At 39.3% G+C, this 21,513-nt stretch overlaps 1 protein-coding gene across 2 annotated transcripts in view; it reads left to right on the top strand.

Moving 5' to 3' along the window:
- Window positions 1-21,513, top strand: part of Dync2h1 (dynein cytoplasmic 2 heavy chain 1) — a 204,942-nt gene that overhangs the window by 51,290 nt on the left and 132,139 nt on the right. For both annotated transcript variants that reach the window (XM_055615497.1, XM_055615496.1), the window contains exons 40-50: window positions 4,689-4,818; window positions 6,617-6,772; window positions 8,021-8,280; window positions 9,436-9,682; window positions 10,816-10,967; window positions 12,553-12,697; window positions 13,649-13,751; window positions 15,063-15,230; window positions 18,843-18,973; window positions 20,022-20,270; window positions 21,047-21,155. In XM_055615497.1, coding sequence (XP_055471472.1) covers window positions 4,689-4,818; window positions 6,617-6,772; window positions 8,021-8,280; window positions 9,436-9,682; window positions 10,816-10,967; window positions 12,553-12,697; window positions 13,649-13,751; window positions 15,063-15,230; window positions 18,843-18,973; window positions 20,022-20,270; window positions 21,047-21,155 — 1,850 coding nt within the window. The remainder of the gene's footprint in view (window positions 1-4,688; window positions 4,819-6,616; window positions 6,773-8,020; window positions 8,281-9,435; window positions 9,683-10,815; window positions 10,968-12,552; window positions 12,698-13,648; window positions 13,752-15,062; window positions 15,231-18,842; window positions 18,974-20,021; window positions 20,271-21,046; window positions 21,156-21,513) is intronic.

Below are 21,513 nucleotides of genomic sequence, written 5' to 3'. Positions count from 1 at the left end.
TTAAAAATGTAAAGATACTGTGGTTGAATTCAGATGTGTAAGCATGCTAAGTAAGCACTCGTACATAGTATCTAAATCCAAGTAGCAAGTTACAGAGTTTAAATTTATAAGACTTCAAGACTAATTCTCAGGTATTATATAGGTCCTAGAAACTAAGCTTGGCATTTACAATTTGAAAACCTCTTTCCTAAAAGCTTTTTTACTTTTCCAGTGAACTGGAAAAGCATTGATGTTGGGACCAACTGTATTTTCCTAAATGAGTTATGGCTTGGCAGAAATGTTTAGAATTTGTTATTTTTTGCCTGTATTTCAGGGCAGTTTGAGGCTATTCAATATTGTGAATGATGCATTGCTATAATTACTTGGGTTTAGATTATATCTTAAAAGTATTTAACTGCAAGTATTGTTGGAAACATTTATATTACACTAATCATGAACTTCAATTGATTAGGGTTAATTATTAAAATAGTGTTATTTTAGATATATAGTTATGTAATATTTATATGAATAGCATTTATTCACTGTTAAAATCTTGTGAGACTATTATAGTAAAGGATAAGTTTATAGGTAAACTTAACATTTTATTCAATATTTATTCTGTATTTTCCATTAATTAATTAAACATAGTAGAAAGACTTCCAAAAGGAGTGAGTGTTTATGGAGGATAAAACGTTATACCTCATGCTCTGACTGCTTAGCAGAGAGTCTCTGCTGCCGCAGAGGACTGCATGTTGGTGGTGGCACATGGACTGGCTATGTGAGGCACAGCACATATGTGTGATGTCATGTAAACTGGAGCTATAGATAACGTTTAGGCTGCTGTGTACTATAGTCTGGACCTTTTGGGTTTCTATTATTTCACCTGATGTTTGCTAAGCATTCATCTGTGGAGAGATCCAATGAGAACTTAAAAAAATTAATTAATTCACTTTACATCCTGGGTTGTAGCCCCATACCTCCGTTCCTCCTGGTCCCATGTCTCTTCCCCCCCCTCCCATCCTGCATAAGGTAGGCCCTACCTTCCCACCCCCCCAGCTCATTAAGTTGAATCAGGACTGAGTGCATCTTCTTCTCCTGTGGCCTGGCAAGGCAGCCCCACCAGTCGGGAGTGATCAGAAACGAGGCAACAGAGTCCATGTCAGAAACAGCCCTGCTCCCCTTACTAGGGAACCCACATGATGCCTGAGCTGTCATCTGCTACATTTCTGTAGGGGCTCCTAGGTCCAGTCTATGCATTGTCCTTGGTTAGTGCTTCAGTCTCTGCAAGCCCCTCTGGGCTCTGGTTGGTTGGCTCTGTGGGTCTTGTAGAGTTCCTGTCACCTTCAGGCCCTTGTATCCTTCCTCCCACTTTCCCACAAGACTCCCTATGCTTTGCCCAATGTTTGGCTGTGAGTCTCAGCATCTGTTTCGATATGCTGATGGGTGGAGCCTCTCGGAGGACAGCTGTGCTAGGCTCCTGTCTTGTTCTCTCTCTTCAGCCACTTCTGATGTCTATTTTATTTCCCCTTCTGAGTGAGATTTAAGCATTTTCCCTTGGGTTCTCCTTGTTATTTATCTTTTTTTCGGGGTCTGTGAATTGTAGTTTGTCTATCCTGTAGTATGTTTCTAAAATCTGCTTATAAGTATATTCCATGTGTGTCTTCTGGGTCTTTGTTACCTCATTCAGGATGATCTTTTGTAGTTCCATCAATTTGCCTGCAAATTTCATGCTGAGTAGTAATTTATTGTGTATTTGTCCATAGTTTCTTCCTTCATTCTTCCATTAAGAGACATCTAAATTGTTTTGGAGATTCTGGCTATTACAAATAAAGCTGCATGAACATAGTTGAGCAGATGTCCTTGTTGTATGGTAGAACATCTTTTGGGTATATTTGCAGGAGTATTATAGCTGGGTGTTGAGGTGAGCTGTTTCCAATTTTCTGAGAAAGTATCATGGGCTACATCTGTGCAGGGGTTCTAGGTTATCTCCATGCATGGTCCTTGGTTGGCACATCAGTCTCTGCAGAGCCCCTCTGGGTCCAGATTTTTTGGCTCTGTTGTTCTCCTTTGGCTCTGTCTCTTCCAGGTTTTTTCTATCTCCCCCTTCTTTCATAAGATTCCCTACACTCTGCCCAAAGTTTGGCTATGGGACTCGGCATCTACTTTGATACCTTGCTGGGTAGATTCTTTCAGAGGCCCTCTGTAGTAGGTTCCTGTCCTGTTCCTGTTTTCTCTTGCTTCTGATGTCTGTCCTGTTTGCCCTTTTGAATGAGGATTAAAGCATCTTCCCTAGGGTCCTCCTTGTTTAGCTTCTTGGTTCATGACATCTATTGGTTTCATTATTTCTCTCTGTAGGTTTCATTATTTCTCTCTGTACTTTCTGTCTCAATGATTTGTACATTGGTGAGAGTTGGGTGTTGAAGTTTCTCACTATTAATATGTGGGGATTGATGTATGATTTAAGCTTTAATAATGCTTCTTTTACAAATATGGATGCCCTTGTAGTTGGGGCATAAATGTTTGGGGTTGAGATGTCCTCTTAGTAGATTTTTCCTTTGATGAAAATTACATTTTTCCTCATCTCTTTTGATTAAATTTGGTTGAAAGTCCAATTTTATTAGATATTAGGATGGCTACTCAGGCTTGCTTCTTGGGTCTGTTTGCTTGGAAAACCTTTTTCCCTCCCTTTACTCTGAGGTGATGTCTATCTTTGTTGCTGAGGTGTGGTTCTTGTATGCAACAGAATATTGGGTCCTTCTTACGCATCTTCTCTTAGCCTGTGTTTTTTTTTTTAATTTTTTTATTTTTTATTTTTTATTGGAGAGTTGAGTCTATTGATGTTGAGAGATATTGATGACCAATGATTGTTAGTTCCTTTTATAATAATGTTGGTGGTTGTAGTGTATTTGTGTCCTTGTCTTCTTTTGGTTTTGCTGAAGTGAAGTTATTTATATCCTGTGTTTTCTTGGGTATAGTTAACCTCCTTGGGATGGAGTTTTCTTTCTAGTATCTTCTGTAGGGTTTGTGCATAGATATTGTTTAAATTTGGTTTTGTCATAAAATAACTTGTTTTCTTTATCTATGGTAATGAAAGCTTTGCTTTATAGTAGTCTGGGCTGACATATGTAGTCTCTTTGGATCTGCAAGACTTCTGCTCAGGCCCTTCTGGTTTTTATAGTCTCTGTTGAGAAGTGACATGCAATTTTGATAGGTCTGCCTTTATATGTTACTTGGCCTTTTCCCTTTACAGCTTTTAATATTTTTCCTTTGTTCTGTACATTTAGTGTTTTGAGTATTATGTGGTGGGGGGAATTTCTTTTCTGGTCTAATCTATTTGGTGTTCTGTAAGACTCTCGTATGTTTAAAGGCATCTTTTTTTAGGTTGGGGAAGTTTTCTTTTACTATTTTCTTGAGAGTATTTTCTGTTCCTTGGAGCCAGGAATCTTATCTTTCTTCTATTCCTCTTATTCTTAGGTTTCATCTTTTAATGGTGTTCTTGATTTCTTAGATGTTTTATATCAGGAATTTTTTGATTTAATATTTTCTTTGACAGATGTATCAATTTCTCCAATTGTATCTTGTATCTTCTATGCCTGAGATTCACCCCTCCATCTCTTGTATTCTCTTGGTCATGCTTACCTTTGTGTTTCTGTTTTCTTCCCTAAGTTTTCCATCTCCAAGATTTCCTTGGCTTGTGTTTCCTTTATCGATTCTATTTCTATTTTCATGTCTTGAAGCATTTTATTAATTTCCCTCACTTGTTTATGTTTTCCTGTATTTCCTTAAGTGATTTATTCATTTCCTTTTTGAAGGCCTCTGTTTGATTATGTTTTCCTGTATTTTTTTGAGGGATTCTTCATTTACTCTTTAAAGTCCTCTACTAGCTTCATAAGAATAGATTTAAGGTCATTTTTCTGTGTTTCAGCTGTGTTAGGATATCTATAACTTGTTGCCATAATGCCATGGTTTTTGTTGATTGTGTTTTTACACTGGCCCTTAGCTATCTGGTTGTTCCTGGTGTTGGCCGGTAGTTCCCAGAGCCTGCTGGGCTTCTCGGGCATGTCAGAGGAGCTCTAGTTGTGGGCAGGGGTGCTGGATTGCCACATTTAGCCTACAGCTCTGTTGTGCTGATTGTGTCCCAGCTGGATCTATAGGTAGGGAATTAGTGCATGGGTTTCTAACCTGTGTGATCCTGTGAGGTCCTGCTGGTCTTCTTAAAACAGTTAGTAGAGCTGTGACTAGTAGGCCGGGTGTGCATATCTCTGGAATCCCAGAGTCCTTTTCAGGATGGCAGGAGTAGCCAGGAGGTCAGACAGTGGTACTGTACATATCTGGCCCTGGGGAAACACCAAGGATCACAGTAGTTTAGGAGTGCACAGCACAGTTGCCCTGAGGGCAGTACATTCCTGTACGAAGACTCTGCAGAGTGCTCCCATCTTAGATCGGGGAATCTTGTATCATCCTCCTAGTGAAAACTTTTACATAGGGTCTTGAGAACTGCTAATGTTCTACAATACACACAAACACACACACACACACACACACACACACACATACACACACACACACACACACAGATGTCACTGATGCCAGCTGTCTGTGCTAACAGATGAAGTACTTGATAGAATGATGTCTGTAGGAACAGGAGTTAATTTGAAGTTGACAGTGTCTTCCTAAGTAACTTGTATATTTGTGTTAATCTCTTGTAGTGATGAAGAGACAGATCTTAATTCCCTCATAAAGTCTTGGTTGAGAAATCAGCCTATTGAATACAGAAGTAATCTTGAAAACTGGATTGCAGATTATTTTTCAAAAGCTTTACAGTGGGTTTTGAAGCAGGTGAGTTGCCCATGGTATCTCGTGATGAGTGCAGTGTGAAGTGTCAGGAGTTGGGCCTGCTTTTGCTCTGGTGTGGTAGCTCTGCTGGGACTGAGGTGTGGAGTAGATGCCAGCACTGCTGCTCCTGTCCTGCAAACTTATGTTACTTTAACTAGCTACTCCTACAATGACTTCATTTTTGTGTCTATAGAATCCTGCTGAGTTTACGTAAAAAGCCTGAATGCTTGAATGTTTTTCTCCCAGTAGAGAAACAATCTTGTTTCATTTTACTGCTAATAATTACCCACATGCATATCATGTTAACTGCATTATTAAGCTAATACTAAAAATCAAAAGGGACAGTGAGTTACTTACAGTAATATTTGAAGCATTTGCTTATGCAATAAAAATAGACCTCTAAAAATACAAAGTCTAAGCTAGTGAGAACCTTCCTTCCTCGAGAAGGGTTTATCTGGGGCACGAGAGTACCGCATGAGCACCCCATCACCTTTCACCAACACAGAGGAAAACTGCTGTCTTGGAGTGCTCCACCATGAGGCATGAGTACAAGAGTGCAGTGGGTTTCCATGAAGGCATGGCTATTTTTCATGTTATTACTTTTATGAAAAATGTAAACATATTAAACAGAGAATCAATAGTTTCTTTGTGGTCAAATGACTGTCAGTCTGAACTTGATCTAGATATTGATCAAAAATACCTAAAAGTTGAAAATTCGTTGTAGTTTTTGATGCTTTTTATGTTTGCTTTTTTTCCTTTGTGAGGATGAAAGCTGGAGAAATTAAGATAAGTGTTAAAATATTGCAAACTAATTAGTTTCCCCAGTTCTTAGAGAAGGAAGATTTCCCTGTTTCCTGAGCCTGAAGAAGGTGTTTCTCCTACTTATTTCTATCCCTACACCCATTGTTTGCATTTACCTGTCATGCCTCTTAGTGAATTTTCAGTGCAAGTTTGTTAAACAAAGTGAGTGAATAGGGCCCTTGTGCTGAGATTTCTGATGTCTGCGTCTTGCATCTTTTCTCTAGATAAATTATTTCATTCTAGCAGTGCCACTAGATCTACTAGTTTACGTGATGTTAATGTCTGTGTGAATGTTTGAATGAAGGTGTAATTCTAGATAGCATGTACTTAGTTATGACATTTGATATGAAAGGGTAAGATGATTACGTTCTAGAGTAGATGGAGGAGAGGGGAACAATAAGTAGGTTATGTTTGTACGTTTTAGTAGTTACTGTTAAGGCAGGAAAGAAATCTTGGCTCATAGGTTTAGAACCTTTAGTCTGTCATGACGGGGAAACAGAGAAGGGTTGATGGAGCTCATGGCAGTTGTAGCTTGTGGCTGGGGCACCTTCCATCAGTGTGTTCATGTTGTTTGTTGGCAAAAGGAAGTGGAGAAAACAGGCCAAAACCAGGGGTGGATGTTAGTGTAAATAAGGGTCGCCTCTAGAGCTCAGCTTGTACCAACTGGATCTTGCCTGTTAAAGACTGTAACTTAATGATACTTACACATTGGAGACAGGCCTCAAAGCACAAAACTAACACACCTTGGCAATTGTCTGAAGTTTTTAAAATATGTATGTATATTCTTCAGGTTGAAGAAATACGTCATGTATATATTTGAGAATCCTGGCATTTATAGTTGAGATTTTGTATTTTCAAAGTACGTATGTAAACTGAATAACATCCATACTTCCTATATAAAAGAGAGGGATGAATGTGAAGGGATTTTGGCAGAGGTCTGTTGATTTGTATAGTTAATACCTGTCTTTCCCGCCTTGGCTCCATGAATTGTAATCAACAGAATGACTATGTGGTAGAAACGAGTTTGGTTGGGACGGTGATGAACGGTTTGTCCCACCTCCATGGATGCAGCGATCATGACCAGTTTATTATCAATCTCATCCGAGGACTGGGTGGAAATCTGAATATGAAATCACGTCTGGAGTTTACCAAGGAGGTAAGTAACATTTTCAGCCTCTTTTCAGCCATAATTCTCAGCTTTTCTTGACTCTTAACTTGCAATACACAGTGATGTAACTCTAACTTTAAGTTATAAATTCATGCATGTTGGTAGACTGACAGGACATCTTTATCTGTATGGGTCTGCTCGCATGTTCATGTGTGTATATATGTTTCTGTATATCAAACTTAGAATATCTTAAAAATTTATGGAATTTAATAATAAGCTAAGGCTTGGAACATAAAAGTGTAAATGAGGTTTGAACCTATTTAGCCATATAAATGCGTTCCATCATTTTATTTAGCTTTAATTGTATAAGAATACAGTTTTAAGATTATCCTTTAGAGTAGAATATTGTTAGAACTTAGAGAAACTAGGGTATTTAATTATTTCTTTAATGATGTCAGATTGTATTTGAACCAGTTGGTTAGAAAGCCAATTTCTATATCATAAGGGACTTTTGTTTTCTTTTTCGTTTGTATGTATGGGTGTTTTCCTACATGTATGTCTATGCACCATGTGTGTGCTTGGGCCTGTAGAGACCAGAATATGATGTTGGATCCCCTGCAACTAGGGGTATAGATAAGTGTGAGCCTCCATACGGGCACTGAGAATTGAACGTAGGTCCTCTGGAAGAGCAGGCAGGGCCCTTACCATCACTCAGGCCCCGAAGGGACTTTCTCTTTTTGGATTAATTAAATAAGACCAATTCAGTGTTCCATTCACTATTACTTAGTAATGTCGTTTGTTGCTTTCTCTGCCATGTTTGCTTCTCTGTGGCTGTGTGTCCTCTTGCCTCTCACTGTTACTGTTGAACACCTGTGTCTACACTGCTCTGTGTCTACCTGCATGTTCAGATAGCCGCTGTCAGTGTTGAGGAGAAAAATTGCTCATCAGTGCTGTGGGTGTAACTGAAGTCAGTCCTGGTGAATGTTGGAAATAAAGGGCTTTAGCATGCTTGAAGTCTGCAATTTGTGAGACAACTATTAAAGTTAGACATATTTTTTATAACTTTATAACTTGATGTATAGCTACCTACCAAATTGGTATTTTTGCATATATTTTTATTTTACTTCAGATCATATTGAAGTAAAATACTATTTTAATTTTTAAAGATTGCTTAGAAGTATTGTATATATAAACTTTTTTTCTAACAAGGTGATTTACTATGATATTTACTTTGATGAATATGTTAAAAATCCTCATTAAAACATTTTCCTCTCATTAAAACATTTTCCTCTCAAGGTCTTTAATTGGGCACGGGAATCCCCTCCAGATTCTCACAGACCAATGGATACTTACTATGACCCAGACCGAGGACAGTTAGCATCCTACGTGCTGAAGAAGCCAGAAAACCTGACAGCTGATGACTTCAGCAGTGGCCACGTCCTCCCTGTCATTCAGACTCCTGACATGCAGCGAGGTCTAGATTATTTCAAACCTTGGCTTAGTTCTGATACTAAACAGCCATTTATTCTCGTAGGACCAGAGGGGTGTGGCAAAGGGTAAGAAAATGCTTTCAGAGGTACATATTGTGAATTTATTTCCTTTCTCCCCAAAGATTTGAAAGCTCATAAGCTTATATTACATGTTTTTGGTTAATAAGCATGTAGACTTTATGAAGCACACTATTCATTGTCACTTCTTGTTAGTCCTCCTCCCAAGGGTCCAGCCTGTGGGTGAGGACAGGGGGTCCAGGCTGAGGGGTTGAGAGGCACCGGAGTCACTACACTACACAGGCACTGGGAGTTGGGTGAATGCAACCGAGGGGGAGCCAGTGCAGACGGTTTATTCCCGGAAGAGAGAACACCGTAGAGAGCTTTGGGTGACTAACTGGGTTCCTCCACACCATCTCCGAGCCCGCCGTTGGTTGTTTGTCTCCAGGCAGGCTCCGCATCAGGCCGCTCACCCTCCACACTACTTCCACAGTTATGTCAGCCGAAGTCCCCCTGGCCATGAGCCCCAGTGGTCTCTTGCCAGGAATGTCCACAACTTCTGTTTAATAAAAAATGAATACAGAAAAAACTGTCATTTTCTCTGCCAGATTGTGTGGTCGTATAAAATACATACAGTCACAACAGAAGTTGAGTCCATGATATACACTTACAGATTATGTGTGCTTTAGCTATAAATTTAACACTTGAATGCAGCTCTCTTACTAAAAATAGTGTCTAACTTAATGCAGGCCACTTGTGTTTTATGCCCACATTATTTATGTTTTAGAGGTAAACCTGAATTATTAGTTTTACATGTATGTTGGCAGAGTAATAATTTTAAAAAAAATCTATTCAGTCAGGGTAGTTAAGAAAACAAAACTCCTGTGGATTTTAAAATCTTTACATGAACTGTGGGCTAACAAAAGTAATGTATTGTATATACCTTGTAAATCTGAAGTTAGGAGATTTACAGGAATTCTAGGAATACTTTAAAATACACATTTTCTAACCAGTTTAAAACTTAGAGAGTTACTTTGGTGTTTATGGAAGCCATATCTATATTCGTTATTTTCATTCTCAACATAATCTAAAATAATTTAGAAAAAGATACCAGTTTCATCTTGAGTGCTAAGAGTGTTTTGTTAGACACATTTTCCCAGTGAGATGTCACCAGTATCGCCTGTCTCTTGTGCGATGTCACCCAGTGTCTTTTGTCTCTCGTAGGATGCTGCTCAGGTATGCCTTCTCTCAGCTGCGCTCCACGGAGATTGCCACAGTGCACTGCAGTGCTCAGACTACTTCTCGGCATCTTCTGCAGAAACTGAGCCAGACTTGCATGGTAATCAGTACAAATACTGGTCGAGTATACAGACCAAAAGATTGTGAAAGACTTGTTTTGTACCTAAAAGATATCAACCTGCCCAAGCTTGATAAGTGGGGGACCAGCACTTTGGTGGCTTTTCTCCAGCAGGTACGTTTTGCCAAGCTGACACGTTTACCTGTAATTGGAACCAGTATTTTTTCTTATAGATACAAAATCTGCTTTTCTTCTCTTTTTTAGTTTTATTTAGCACATATCAGAATTGAAGTTCATGAAATAGTTAAGTCTGTTTTAGGTTAGTCCTTCCCCATTTGGAATCTGTTACTTGCCCTCCCTACCTAATCGGGGAACTGTAGGGGAGTCAGTGTCTGCTATTAGGGAGGTTTTCATGTTTGGCGTGTTTGGCTGTGGTTGCTCTGACAGTCGTTACCTTTCCTCTATGGGCCTGGGGGTGCACTCCCCCTTTCCTTCTTGGCTTTGTGTCACATGTTCTTACTCAGTGTAAAACATTTATTCCTGTACGTTATATCATCTGAAAAACTCCTGATTTTTAGAGCTAGCTCTGTATGGATTATGCAGCTGTAGATTGATAATATAGTTATAGAAAAGCCTGAAATAATTTTCTTATTATTTCTCGACTCCTGGCCTTTTTAAAATAATTGCTAATAGATTTATTACCAATACATCTATTTGGATTTTACTGTTTAATGGAGTGCACAACATTTTGAAAGAGGACAAATCAGATAACATTAACTGAATGCAAGGTAGAACAATTCCATTTTTCAGGATATAAAACTTTAAAATTTTTCAATTTTAAATTACTGAGTTAAATAAAGGTTGATTGTTGCACTTAGAAGTAATTTAAAATTTAGATAATACTGCATGTCATCATTAATCGATGGTCTAATTGACAAGATTTGTAATGACCATACAGAGAAATCTCTTGGTCGGTGTGTGGAGACTTTCTTGAATTGGTTGGTAAAAGCAGGAAGACTCACTCTAAATGTGCACAGCACTGTTGGCCTTGCCGGAGCCCTGACTTCGTCAAATGGCGCAGCGATGTGGGTGGCAGAGCTTGTGTCACCGCCTCCCTGACTCTGGGTGCAGCGGCACCAGCAGTCTCCTTCCAGGCATGCTGGGCTGGATTGTGTTCTCATGAACTGTAAGACACAAATTGCCTGAGGTGGCTTGTGTGAGATACTTTGTGACAGCAAGGAGCTAAGGAACCAGTGCATGATCTTAATATGACTAGAGTGATCTAAAGGACATTTGTTTACATATAGGTGCTGACATATCAGGGATTTTATGATGAAAATCTGGAATGGGTTGGTCTGGAGAACATTCAAATTGTAGCTTCCATGACAGCTGGAGGAAGACTGGGGAGACACAAGTTGACCACAAGGTTTACGTCTATTGTTCGTCTTTGTGCTGTAGAGTAAGTATCTTAGTAACACAGTTTTTTCTTTGCTTGTTTGCATTTTGTTCAAGATACTCATCAAGAATATTTCAAAATGTAGAAATTGAATGGGTAAGCCTATAAATTTCTTTTGGCAATGGTTTAGAGTATGTAAGGTCTTTATATAAGGAGATAAAGCTGTCTGTCTGAACCCCTAAACGTCAGGAAGAGTTGCAACTGTAGCTTTAAGTTTGTATTTACTTTTTAGTTAAAAAATAACATAATATGCAGTACCTGATGATGTGGTGTTATGTAATGTTCTGACATATTATCTGATGCATAATGCTGTGTCAATTTAAATATCTACATTTATCACTATGATGGAAATACTCACTTCTTTCTTTTGAAGTGTTGGAGATTAATCCTGGGACCTTACTCTTACTAGGCAAGTGTTCCCAACCTTACAAAACCCCTTCCTTTAATTTTATGAGATTCACAGTACACAATTACTACCTCCAATTTCATACCAGACCTTCTTGCTTCTGTCCAGATGCAGCTTCATCTCATTATCAGCATTTCCCCAAACTTCTTACCTCTTTACTGATTGCGGTTCTAGTAAAGATCATTCCGCTCTCCAGTTGTCTGAGAGCAGCATTTTAGACTGTGACAAAAACTGTGCTGTCTTGTCTGTAGTTCTGTGATTGGCTGTTTTGTTTAACATGATGCTTTCCAGTCCTGTCCATATGGTGTGAAATGCCTGGGTTTCATTTGTCTGGCTCACTCTTAGTCCCTTGTGTATAGGCACCACGTTACTTTTCCTTTATTCCTCAAGTGATGCACACTTAGCCTGTTTGTATTGTGTGGGGGTCGTTCTGAATGATGCTGCAGTGACCGCGGGGGTGCAGGTGGCTCTGCAACACATTTCTTTTAAATGTGTAAAGTTGTACATTTTAGACATAAGGGTTTTATGTATCTCATAAAACTAATATTGCTTAATTTTATGGAGATAATTAAAAGGAGTTGAATCTGATGAAAAGCAAGTTAGGTCACATGAATTGGGATGGCATCCATCTCATCCATCTGTCCGTCCTTGTGATCATGGATGTCACTGCGACTCCTGAGTCCTATGTTCCTTGCCCTGGCCCTTTGTGATTTTTCACCTTTCCTGCTACCTACACTTTATCTGTAAACACTGCCTTTATTGAGATGTTACTGTTGCCAGTTAATCTACATGGAAGTTAATATTGCCTTGTGTTACTTATTTTCTTAGTCTACCAACCTGGGTTGCTGCCCTGTTTATAGACTTTACTTAACTCAAAATGCATTCTCTTAAGTAAAATATCCTGTTCTAGTCTGAAGATGAGTGGCTTTTCAGGGTTTGCTTTTAAATAGTTTGATGAGAATCTTCTATAAAGCCTTCCTGTAGTGTAGAATAGACACAGAGGGATTCAACTGGGCTTTTCAGAGAGAGTAGGGATGAGTCTGTCCTGCTCCCTGGGCAGCGTCAGAGGTCTGGATCTCACAGCACTGCAGTCTAAAAACTTACACTGTTATATCCTAATGTGAAAACAGTAATTTAGGATATTGATTTATTTCTACTTTTTTCCTTATCTTCCTTCTTTAGCTACCCAGAACGAGAACAGTTACAGACAATCTATGGAGCATATTTGGAAGCAGTTCTGCACAAAAATCTAAAGAATCATTCTATTTGGGGTTCTTCATCAAAAATCTATCTCTTAGCAGGCTCTATGGTGCAGGTATATGAACAGGTATGTATAAGCTTGTGTTGTAGTTTCTAGGTCTGTTGACTTCATCCTGGTCTTTGTGGATGTCCTGACTTTTCTTTCTTGTCAAGATTAATACAGTGTGATTGATGTCACAGTAGCAACACATTTAAGCTATAGACTGCAAGAGCACAGACTGAATAGCTGTGTGTGTGTGTGTGTGTGTGTGTGTGTGTGTGTGTGTGTGTGCACATGCTAGTTAAGAGGAAGTAAAATTTGAACTGAATTAGAAAAAAAGTAGAAAATCAAAGTATTTGAAGATGAAATTTTGTTAGGTAAAAGGAATAGTATGCATAGTGTTTGTGGAAGATGCTCTTACAAGGCTGGGTAGAAGGAGGGGAGAGTAAGTCAGAAAGGACAGGTCACTTTAAAACCATACATATACTTACTTGTTGAACTATCAGGATGCCAGTAAGATTAATGACTCCGGCTGTGGGATGGGAGCTGCCCTTTAAGCTCTTTGATTTTCTCAGAGGCTTCCTGAAGCTACAGCAGCATTCTGGAAAACTCATAACTAGAAAACTTTTGGAGTCATTTTATTCACTTTTTCGGGATCTTTAGAATTTCAACTGTTATATCAACTTATTTATAGTTTCTATAGCAGCACTCCTGCCCCACCCCAACCTTTGGTATATGAGTAATATTTTAAAGTGCATAAGTAGCTGGACATGGTGGAATCAATCCTTGGATGGTTGAAGCAAGAAGATTGCCATGAGTTAAATAGTGAGTTCTAGGCCAGCCTGGGCCATATAGGGTGAGACCCAGTCACAGAAAGTATATAAGTATATAAGTAAAATGTATAGGAAAATTATGTAGGATAATTAAAAAAAAAAATCAGTTCTATTGAAGATTTACTCACAGCTAGAAATTGGCCTCTCTGTCAGTTGGCCGGAAATATATATGGAAATCAGCTGATTGCACTGTTTTCTTTTCCAGGTGCGGGCCAAATTCACAGTTGATGATTACAGCCACTATTTCTTTACACCCTGTATTCTCACTCAGTGGGTTCTTGGCTTGTTCAGATATGATTTAGAAGGAGGTGAGTGCTGTCAGTGTGTGTGTGTGTGTGTGTGTGTGTGTGTGTGTGTGCATATAATTATCCTGTAAGTTGTACTCATAATAGAAACAGTACTGTAGTAAAAATTATATTTAAAAATGACTATTATTACATTAAATTTAAATACTTCATTATGTTTATTAATATTAAAAGTAATTTATAAGTGAGTATATACAATGTGTGTCCTTATAAGTGGATATTAGAGATACAATATAGAATAATCATACAAAAATCTGTACACCTAAAGAAGATAACCAAAAGGAGGATGCTTAATCCTCATTCAGAAAGGCAAATGGGATGAACATTGGAAGAGAACGAAAACAAGGAACAAGTCAGGAGCCTACCACAAAGGGCCTCTGAAAGACTCTACACAGCAGCATATTAAAGCAGATTCTGAGACTCATAGCCAAACTTTGGGAAGAGTGCAGGGAATCTTATGAAAGAAGGGGTAGGTAGAAAGACCTGGAGGGGACTGGAGCTCCACAAGGAGAGCAACAGAACCAAAAAATCTGGGCCCAGGGGTCTTTTCTGAGACTGATACTCCAACCAAGGACTATTCATGGAGATAACCTAAGACCCCTGCACATATGTAGCCCATGGCAGCTCAGTGTCGAAGTGGGTACCCTAATAAGGGGAACAGGAACTGTCTCTGACATGAACTCAGTGTCTGGCTCTTTGATCACCTCTCCCTGGTGGGGCAGAGAGCCTTACCAGGCCACAGAGGAAGACAATGCAGCCAGTCCTGATGAGACCTGATAGGCTAAGCTCAAATGGAAGGGGAGGAGGACCTCCCCTATCAGTGGACTGGGGAAGAGGCATGGGAGGAGATGAGGGAGGGAGGGAGGACAGGATTGGGAGGGGACGAGGGTGGGGACCAGAACTGGGATACAAAGTGAATAAATTGTAATAAATAAAAGAATTTAAAAAAGAAAGAGAAGGCATTAGAAATTCTACTGAAAAAAAAGAATATTTTGTTTCTTTTTCTAACCTGTTTAACACAGTACAAATTTGATCTTAGAAAAGACAAAGTCATTTCCTTTTATAGCCAAACCATTTTAATTATGCAAATTGGAAATAATAATTTTATTGAGCAATTATAAATGATATTTTAAATATACAAATTTATTAAAGGAATGTATTTTAACCTTTTTTCCATTTCTTCTGTTTAACTGCTGCCAAAATTATGGTATGTAGATTCTCACTATATTTTTATTTCATAACATCATATTAAACAATATCACTTGAAAATAATTTAAGGTTCACTATAATCAAAGACATTTTTGCCTTTCTTAGGGTCCTCCAACCATCCATTAGATTATGTGCTAGAAATTGTAGCCTATGAAGCACGGCGCTTGTTTCGGGACAAGATTGTTGGTGTGAAGGAGCTGCATTTGTTTGACAGCATTTTAATGTCCGTGTTCCAAGGCGACTGGGGCTCGGATATCCTAGACAACATGGCAGGTAACAGAAGAGAGCTCACGTCGGTGCACACCTGTCACAGGGCTCTGAAATGCTGTTGCTGACCACATGCATGTTCATTTTTCAAGAAATAAAACTTAAGGGGATTTCAACTGTAATGTTTTCCAAAGAGAAGATGCCTTGCCACTTTTGCTAGAATTCTGCAATTAAAATCCAAACAAAATATAATAAGTAGTTACCTAGTATTCAAGCTTGTTGTGTGTTTGTAATACAGTTTTGTTTCTCCTATAGAATTTTCACTAATAATGTAGCTGGTTGTGGTGGCACACACATAAACTCCAACACTTGAAAGGCAGAAGCAGGAGTGTGGCAAGTTTTAAGCCTGCTCCATTCACAGAATTGGTCTAATCTGGCTATAGCTCAGTAGGAAGACCATGTCCTAAAATATTAAAAACAGGGAAAACGAGCTGGGCATGGTGGTGCAGACCTATGATTTCAGCCCTCAGAGAGGCAAAGGCAGGTGGATCTTTGAGTTCAAGGCCAGCCTGGTCTACAAAGTGAGTTCAGGAGAGCCAAGGCTGCACAGAGAAACCCTGTCCCGGAAAAACAAAAACAAACAAACAAACAAAACCTAAAAAGAAGTTTTAGTATCTGATTAAATATGAAACATAAAGGCCAGGGAGAAATTTCTTACTTGATTATAATGACCTTTTGCCTAACAGGAAAAGCATTGTTTTTTTTCCTGTAGCTACCCATGTCATCTGAATAGGATACTGTGTTTGTATTTATTTCTAGCTTCCTCAGTTTTATGTGAACAGCTGTATTGTATTCAAAGCTGTGTTTGCTTTATAACCAAGCTGTACATTGGCAGCCACTGTGGGAGCAGGCATGTAGTGGAGGGGACGCTAGTCAGGAGCCTGTGGTAAAGACAAGGAAATGTTTCCTAATACAACAGTTATCCAGCTAGGCACGGTGTGAACAATTATTCATGTAATACGCCTATGTACTTTGCATTCTAGATGTGATATAGGTCCCAGGGACTTAATTGCACAAGTCCAAGGAACTATTGAAAATGAGGTTATTGGGACTGACTGAAAATTTTCTAGATATTTCCAGTGGAAATATCTTGGAAGCAGGAAGGATGTTCTAAAGACACCAAGACAAGGTTAAGTGTTGTGAGAAGGCTGTTGACAGTTCAGCTCAATTTTAGTTGAGTCTGCATCATTCTGGCCTGAAGCTGTCTGCCCAGGTGGGAGTGGCTTTGTTCTTGAAGTCAGGCCACTTCTCATGATGGACATCTCAGTCAGTAGTATCTTTGCTTGTAAAGTCCCTTTGTGCTGTGGACAGTATCTATGCTTCCTTGGGTGTCCAAATCCTCTAGAGCTGGGGATTTTCAGATCCAAAAACCATCTATTATTCTCAAGAGCCTTTAGTCGAATGCCAACAGCGTGACTATCACTGCTTTCAGTTGTAACAGTTGGTAACATTTAGATGTCAGGAAGACCAAGGAAGCTTGTGTGAAACTAGTAGTTACAGTAAAGCATAGAGTGTTTTAATGTAACTTTTCTAAATGTAGAGAGATGGAAAATAATTCTTGTTTAAGGAAGTTACATGAAAGTATGTATTAAAAAATTATAACATTCATTCATTGCTCTTATCTGGAATATCTTTCCACACTTTTTCACTCAGTATTTTCATTCTTTAAAACCTACTTTGGCAAGTGGAGTTTGGCAGTACAGGCCTGTAGTCCCACGTCCTGGGGAGCAGAAGCAGGAGTATTTCAAATTCAAGGATAGCCTGAGCTACATAGCAAATTCAGGGCCAACCCATGCAAGTAAATGTGACCCTGTCTCATAACATAAAAACCGAATAACTTGAACGCATAATTGCCAAGGAAAAGTTATTTATTATATGTTAATAAATTAGTTGGTTTTGTTGTCTCTTCACAGCAATAAAACAGTGACTGAGACATCCAGTGAATGAATTTATGAACTGAATATCCATCAAGTAGTTGTCAATATGGGATTAATCTCAATATAAGTTAGTAAGAGACTTTGGGTATATGTAAATAGTAAATCCACAAAAAAGATAATTATAGCAGGAATTTTTAGAAATAATAATAGAAGGCAGAAACGGAATCTGTGGCTTTCGGGGTAGGAGCTTGTGGATATGGGAAAACCCTCCTCAGAGATGCAGGAAGCCTATGTGTGCATAGCTATGGATGTACACTAAAGCTCTATTGCTTGCAGTGGATTTCAGACCCTGAAAATAGTGACAGAAAGGAGGTGGTGGATACAAGGGGAACTTGGGGCCTTAGGCCTCCACAGCGAAGGTGGCTGTGATGAAAATAGTGACGGAAAGGAAGTGGTGGATACAAGGGGAACTTGGGGGCTTAGGCCTCCGCAGGGGAGGTGGCTGTGATGATGGGGCATGGGAGAACTAAGCCTGTTAGGGGAAGAAAGGGGCAAGTTCAGTTGAACGCTGAGTCTGATTTCCTCTTAAGACGATGTGAATATTCCTGTAAAAGTAACAGAAATTTGGGGGATTTTTGATTTCTAATTAAACTTTGCTTATTAAATTTTCTTTAGGTTAGGGTCCTTGGTGAGATCAGTAAATGTACATTCTTTCATAAGTAGCATTTTGTGTTTGTTTTGTCAGTTTTATATAAGCTTTTTTTAATTTATACATTTTATGTGGAAAATTTCTTAATTAGTCACTTTTCTTTTTGCTGTGATGAAATACCAGGTAATAGCACTATATGTAAGACTTTTTGGCTCAGCATTTCAGGTTATGGAGCATCATGGCAGCAAGTCAGGGTGGCAGCTACACATTGCAGCATAGTCAGGATGCAGAGGGCCTTGGGTGAAGGGAGGATACTGCCCACAACTAGGATGGGTCCTCGCACCTCTGCTAATGTAATCCAGAAAAAACAAAAAAGGAATTCAAATGCTGTCTCCTAGGTAATCCTAGATAATTTCTAGTTGACAGTATAAATCATCACAGTGGAAGCAAGTGAGATTAACTATTAGTGGATTAGGGAATAACGGGGAAATTAGAAAGAAGCCACTTCCTAAGTAAAAAAGGAAAAGTAGTGGTCTCGTGGGGAGGGACTCCTGTGGCCCCACCCTTGGTGGAGTTGATTCTGGTTGGAGGAAAGTCACTTTCTTTGGGGATGTGCCCACCGAAGGGTTATCCATGCTCTAGTGGATAACTCCATACCCATAGTCATTGGGCAGCACTGGTCAGTCTCTGAGTCATTAGGAACAAAACAACAAAAAGAGAATGTGAAGCTGGAAGAAAATGGATGCGGCACTAAGGGTAAGAAGGTAGTAGGAGATCAACATGACCAAAACACATTAATAAATGGGTGAAACTTTCAAATCATAAATATATTTAAAAAGCTTAAGAAGAGGGTCTTGAATATAATGAAAGTAATTAAGCCAGTTAGTTCTCAGGATGATTTTAGTAGTATAAATTGTAAATTTAGTGTCTTTACTGATTTTATTGATCTTTCAAGTAATCACATTAATTTAGTGTAATCCACCATTGTTTTTCTGGACACTGTTTTATTTGGACTGGTAAAAATAATTTAGTAAGTAATGTGGCGACTGGTTCTCTCCTCACTAGTGATATGTATCAACATGTTTTCTGCAGATAGCTTCTATGTTACATGGGGAGCCCGACACAGTTCAGGAGCAAAGATAGCTCCAGGACAGCCATTACCTTCCCACGGGAAACCACTTGGGAAACTGAGTTCTGCAGACCTGAAGGATGTCATTAAGAAGGTATTATGGGAATCGTGCCTGGGAGTAAGGTGTGGCTATAGACGTAGGGTATTTGTTGGAGTACATGGAATGAAAGATCACAAAACAGACAGAATTCGTCCTGCTCTTTAGCGTTTAGTTCATTCTGTAAGACATGACTAAATTTATAGATGCATGTAAAATTACTAAGACACCCTTTAACGACAACATTCCCATTGAGACTAGTGATTGGAAAGCACTCCTGCAGCGGTGAATGTCACACCTCAATATCCGTGTCACCTGCTGAAAGAGCAAATGGGCGGGCTCCAGGCTGGCGGCATCAGAGTGAGGTTCATCGGGCGAGGGCTGGAAGTTCTGAATCTTCGTCTCCTGTAGTTTCTTCCTCTGACTCTCTTTTGCCTTTCCTTCTCCTTCCCTTCTTCCTTTCTTTCTCCCCCATGCTCCCTGCAGCTTGCTCTTAGTTTAGCTGTAAGGAAGAGGAAACACTGTGGCACGTGTGTTCTTTTCCTTGGGTATGATGTGTATCTGTGGGAACCCTCAGAGGCCAGAAGAAAGTGTATAAAATCCACCAGAGCTGCAGTTACGGGTGGTTGTGAGCTACCCTACATGTGTGCTGGGAACCCAGTTCAGTTGTGGTGCTGCCCAATGGAATTGAACTTTTTTGACATGAATTTTTTTACATACCTATAAATCTGGTTATTATATAGTAAAATTATAGATATAAAGTAAAATATAGCCATTTCACTTTTCTTGAAACTGTCAAAAACATAAAACTTAAAAAACATAAAAGTAACATTTTTAAAAAAGATATTATATTTACTAATTTTTTTTGTGTGTATGTGTGAGTGTGTTGCCTGAGAGTATGTGTACCATCTGCATGCAGGAGCTGTGAAGGCCAGAAGAATGAAGGAGAGCTCCTGGAACTGGAGTTACAGGCTGTGTGGATGCGGGGGAAAAAACTCAGATCTAGCAAGGTTTCTGAGCCATCTCTCCAGCAACCGAAAAGTAACATTTTCGTTGTATAACTAGAAATTACATTAATTATAAAATCTGTGTTTATTTTTCAAAGGGTCTTATTCATTATGGACGAGATAACCAGAATTTAGATATTTTACTCTTCCAAGAAGTTCTGGAGTACGTGTCTAGGATAGACAGAGTGCTGAGTTTCCCTGGAGGCTCCCTTTTGCTGGCAGGGCGCAGTGGCGTGGGGCGGCGCACGGTCACGTCTGTCGTCAGTCACATGCACGGTGCCGTGCTGTTCTCCCCGAAGATTTCCCGGGGCTATGAGCCAAAGCAGTTCAAAAATGACCTCAAACATGTGAGTTGTGGCAGTGTCTTCTTCATCTGGTTTTATTTTTTATTTTTATTTTTTTCTTTATCTGGTTTTAAATCTTGCTAGTTATTAAAGCCTTTAAGTCTTCACAGGTAACATAGTCATTCTTTTACTTTTGTTGATTATTTTCCCAATAATTACTATATTTTAAAATGCACGTGGGAGATTCCTGTTAGGATATTGAGGTGTGGGCATCTGAGATTATCGGAAGTCCGATTGGGTGATAAACAGGACTCTGAATTGTATGGGAAGAATATACTTATGAAAACTATCTAATTTTTGTTTCACTGACTTCTAAAATAAATTTTCCTTTAAGTTATTATTGATGACTCTACTATTCAAATTATACAGGTAAAATGTGATTTTCTTTCTGTTTCTCAGTTCTAAACAAATTGGTAAATAGGTACCAAGTAAGCTGGGTGTGGTATACTTGGGAGGAAAAGGTAGCAGGATCCTGCCAAGTTCAAGTGCAGCCTGAGTCACATAGAAAGAAGCTGTGTCTAAAACACAATACCATCAAGCCAACAGACCTGCAAATAGATTAATGCATTTATTCACATCCTCATATAGAGAACTTTGTGCTCTGGAGCTTGTGTGCCTCGGGCCATCCTCAAACGTACACTTTGTTTCACTCATCAGACTGTGTTCAGGTTGTGACGTGTCGTCACTGTTCACGTGACATGTTCCATGCCAGGCAAGGGTAGTGACGGGTAACTGCCCCAGTGATCCGCCAAGAGAACTGATGCTGCCCACCTTTGCAGGTGCTGCATCTCGCGGGAGTCGAGTCCCAGCAGGTCGTCTTGCTTCTTGAGGATTACCAGTTTGTACACCCTACGTTTTTGGAGATGATCAATAGCCTTTTGTCTTCAGGTAGGTGAATAGTTTTATGCAGCAAATATAAGTACTGTGGTGAGGATTACCCAACTTAAGTTACATTGCAGAAAGGTTACCTGTATTACCAGGAACCTTGGACTTTAGTTGTTACTCTGACACATGGTAGGCTCCCATCCTGTTCCCTCTATTCAACCACTTTTGGTGTCTATTCTGTTTGCCCCTATGAATGAAAATTAAGCATCCTCTCTAGGGTCCTCCTTGTTATTTAGCTTCTTTAGGTCTGTGGTTTGTAATATGATTATCCTGTACTATATGGCTGATATCTGGTTATAAAGTGAGTATATACCATGTGTGTCTTTCTGGGTCTGGGTTACCTCACTCAGGATGATCTTTT

Source organism: Psammomys obesus, unplaced genomic scaffold, assembly GCF_907164565.1.
Source record: "Psammomys obesus unplaced genomic scaffold, mPsaObe1.curated_primary_1811, whole genome shotgun sequence".
NCBI lineage: Eukaryota > Metazoa > Chordata > Mammalia > Rodentia > Muridae > Psammomys > Psammomys obesus.
This window is presented reverse-complemented; position numbering and strand designations above follow the sequence as displayed.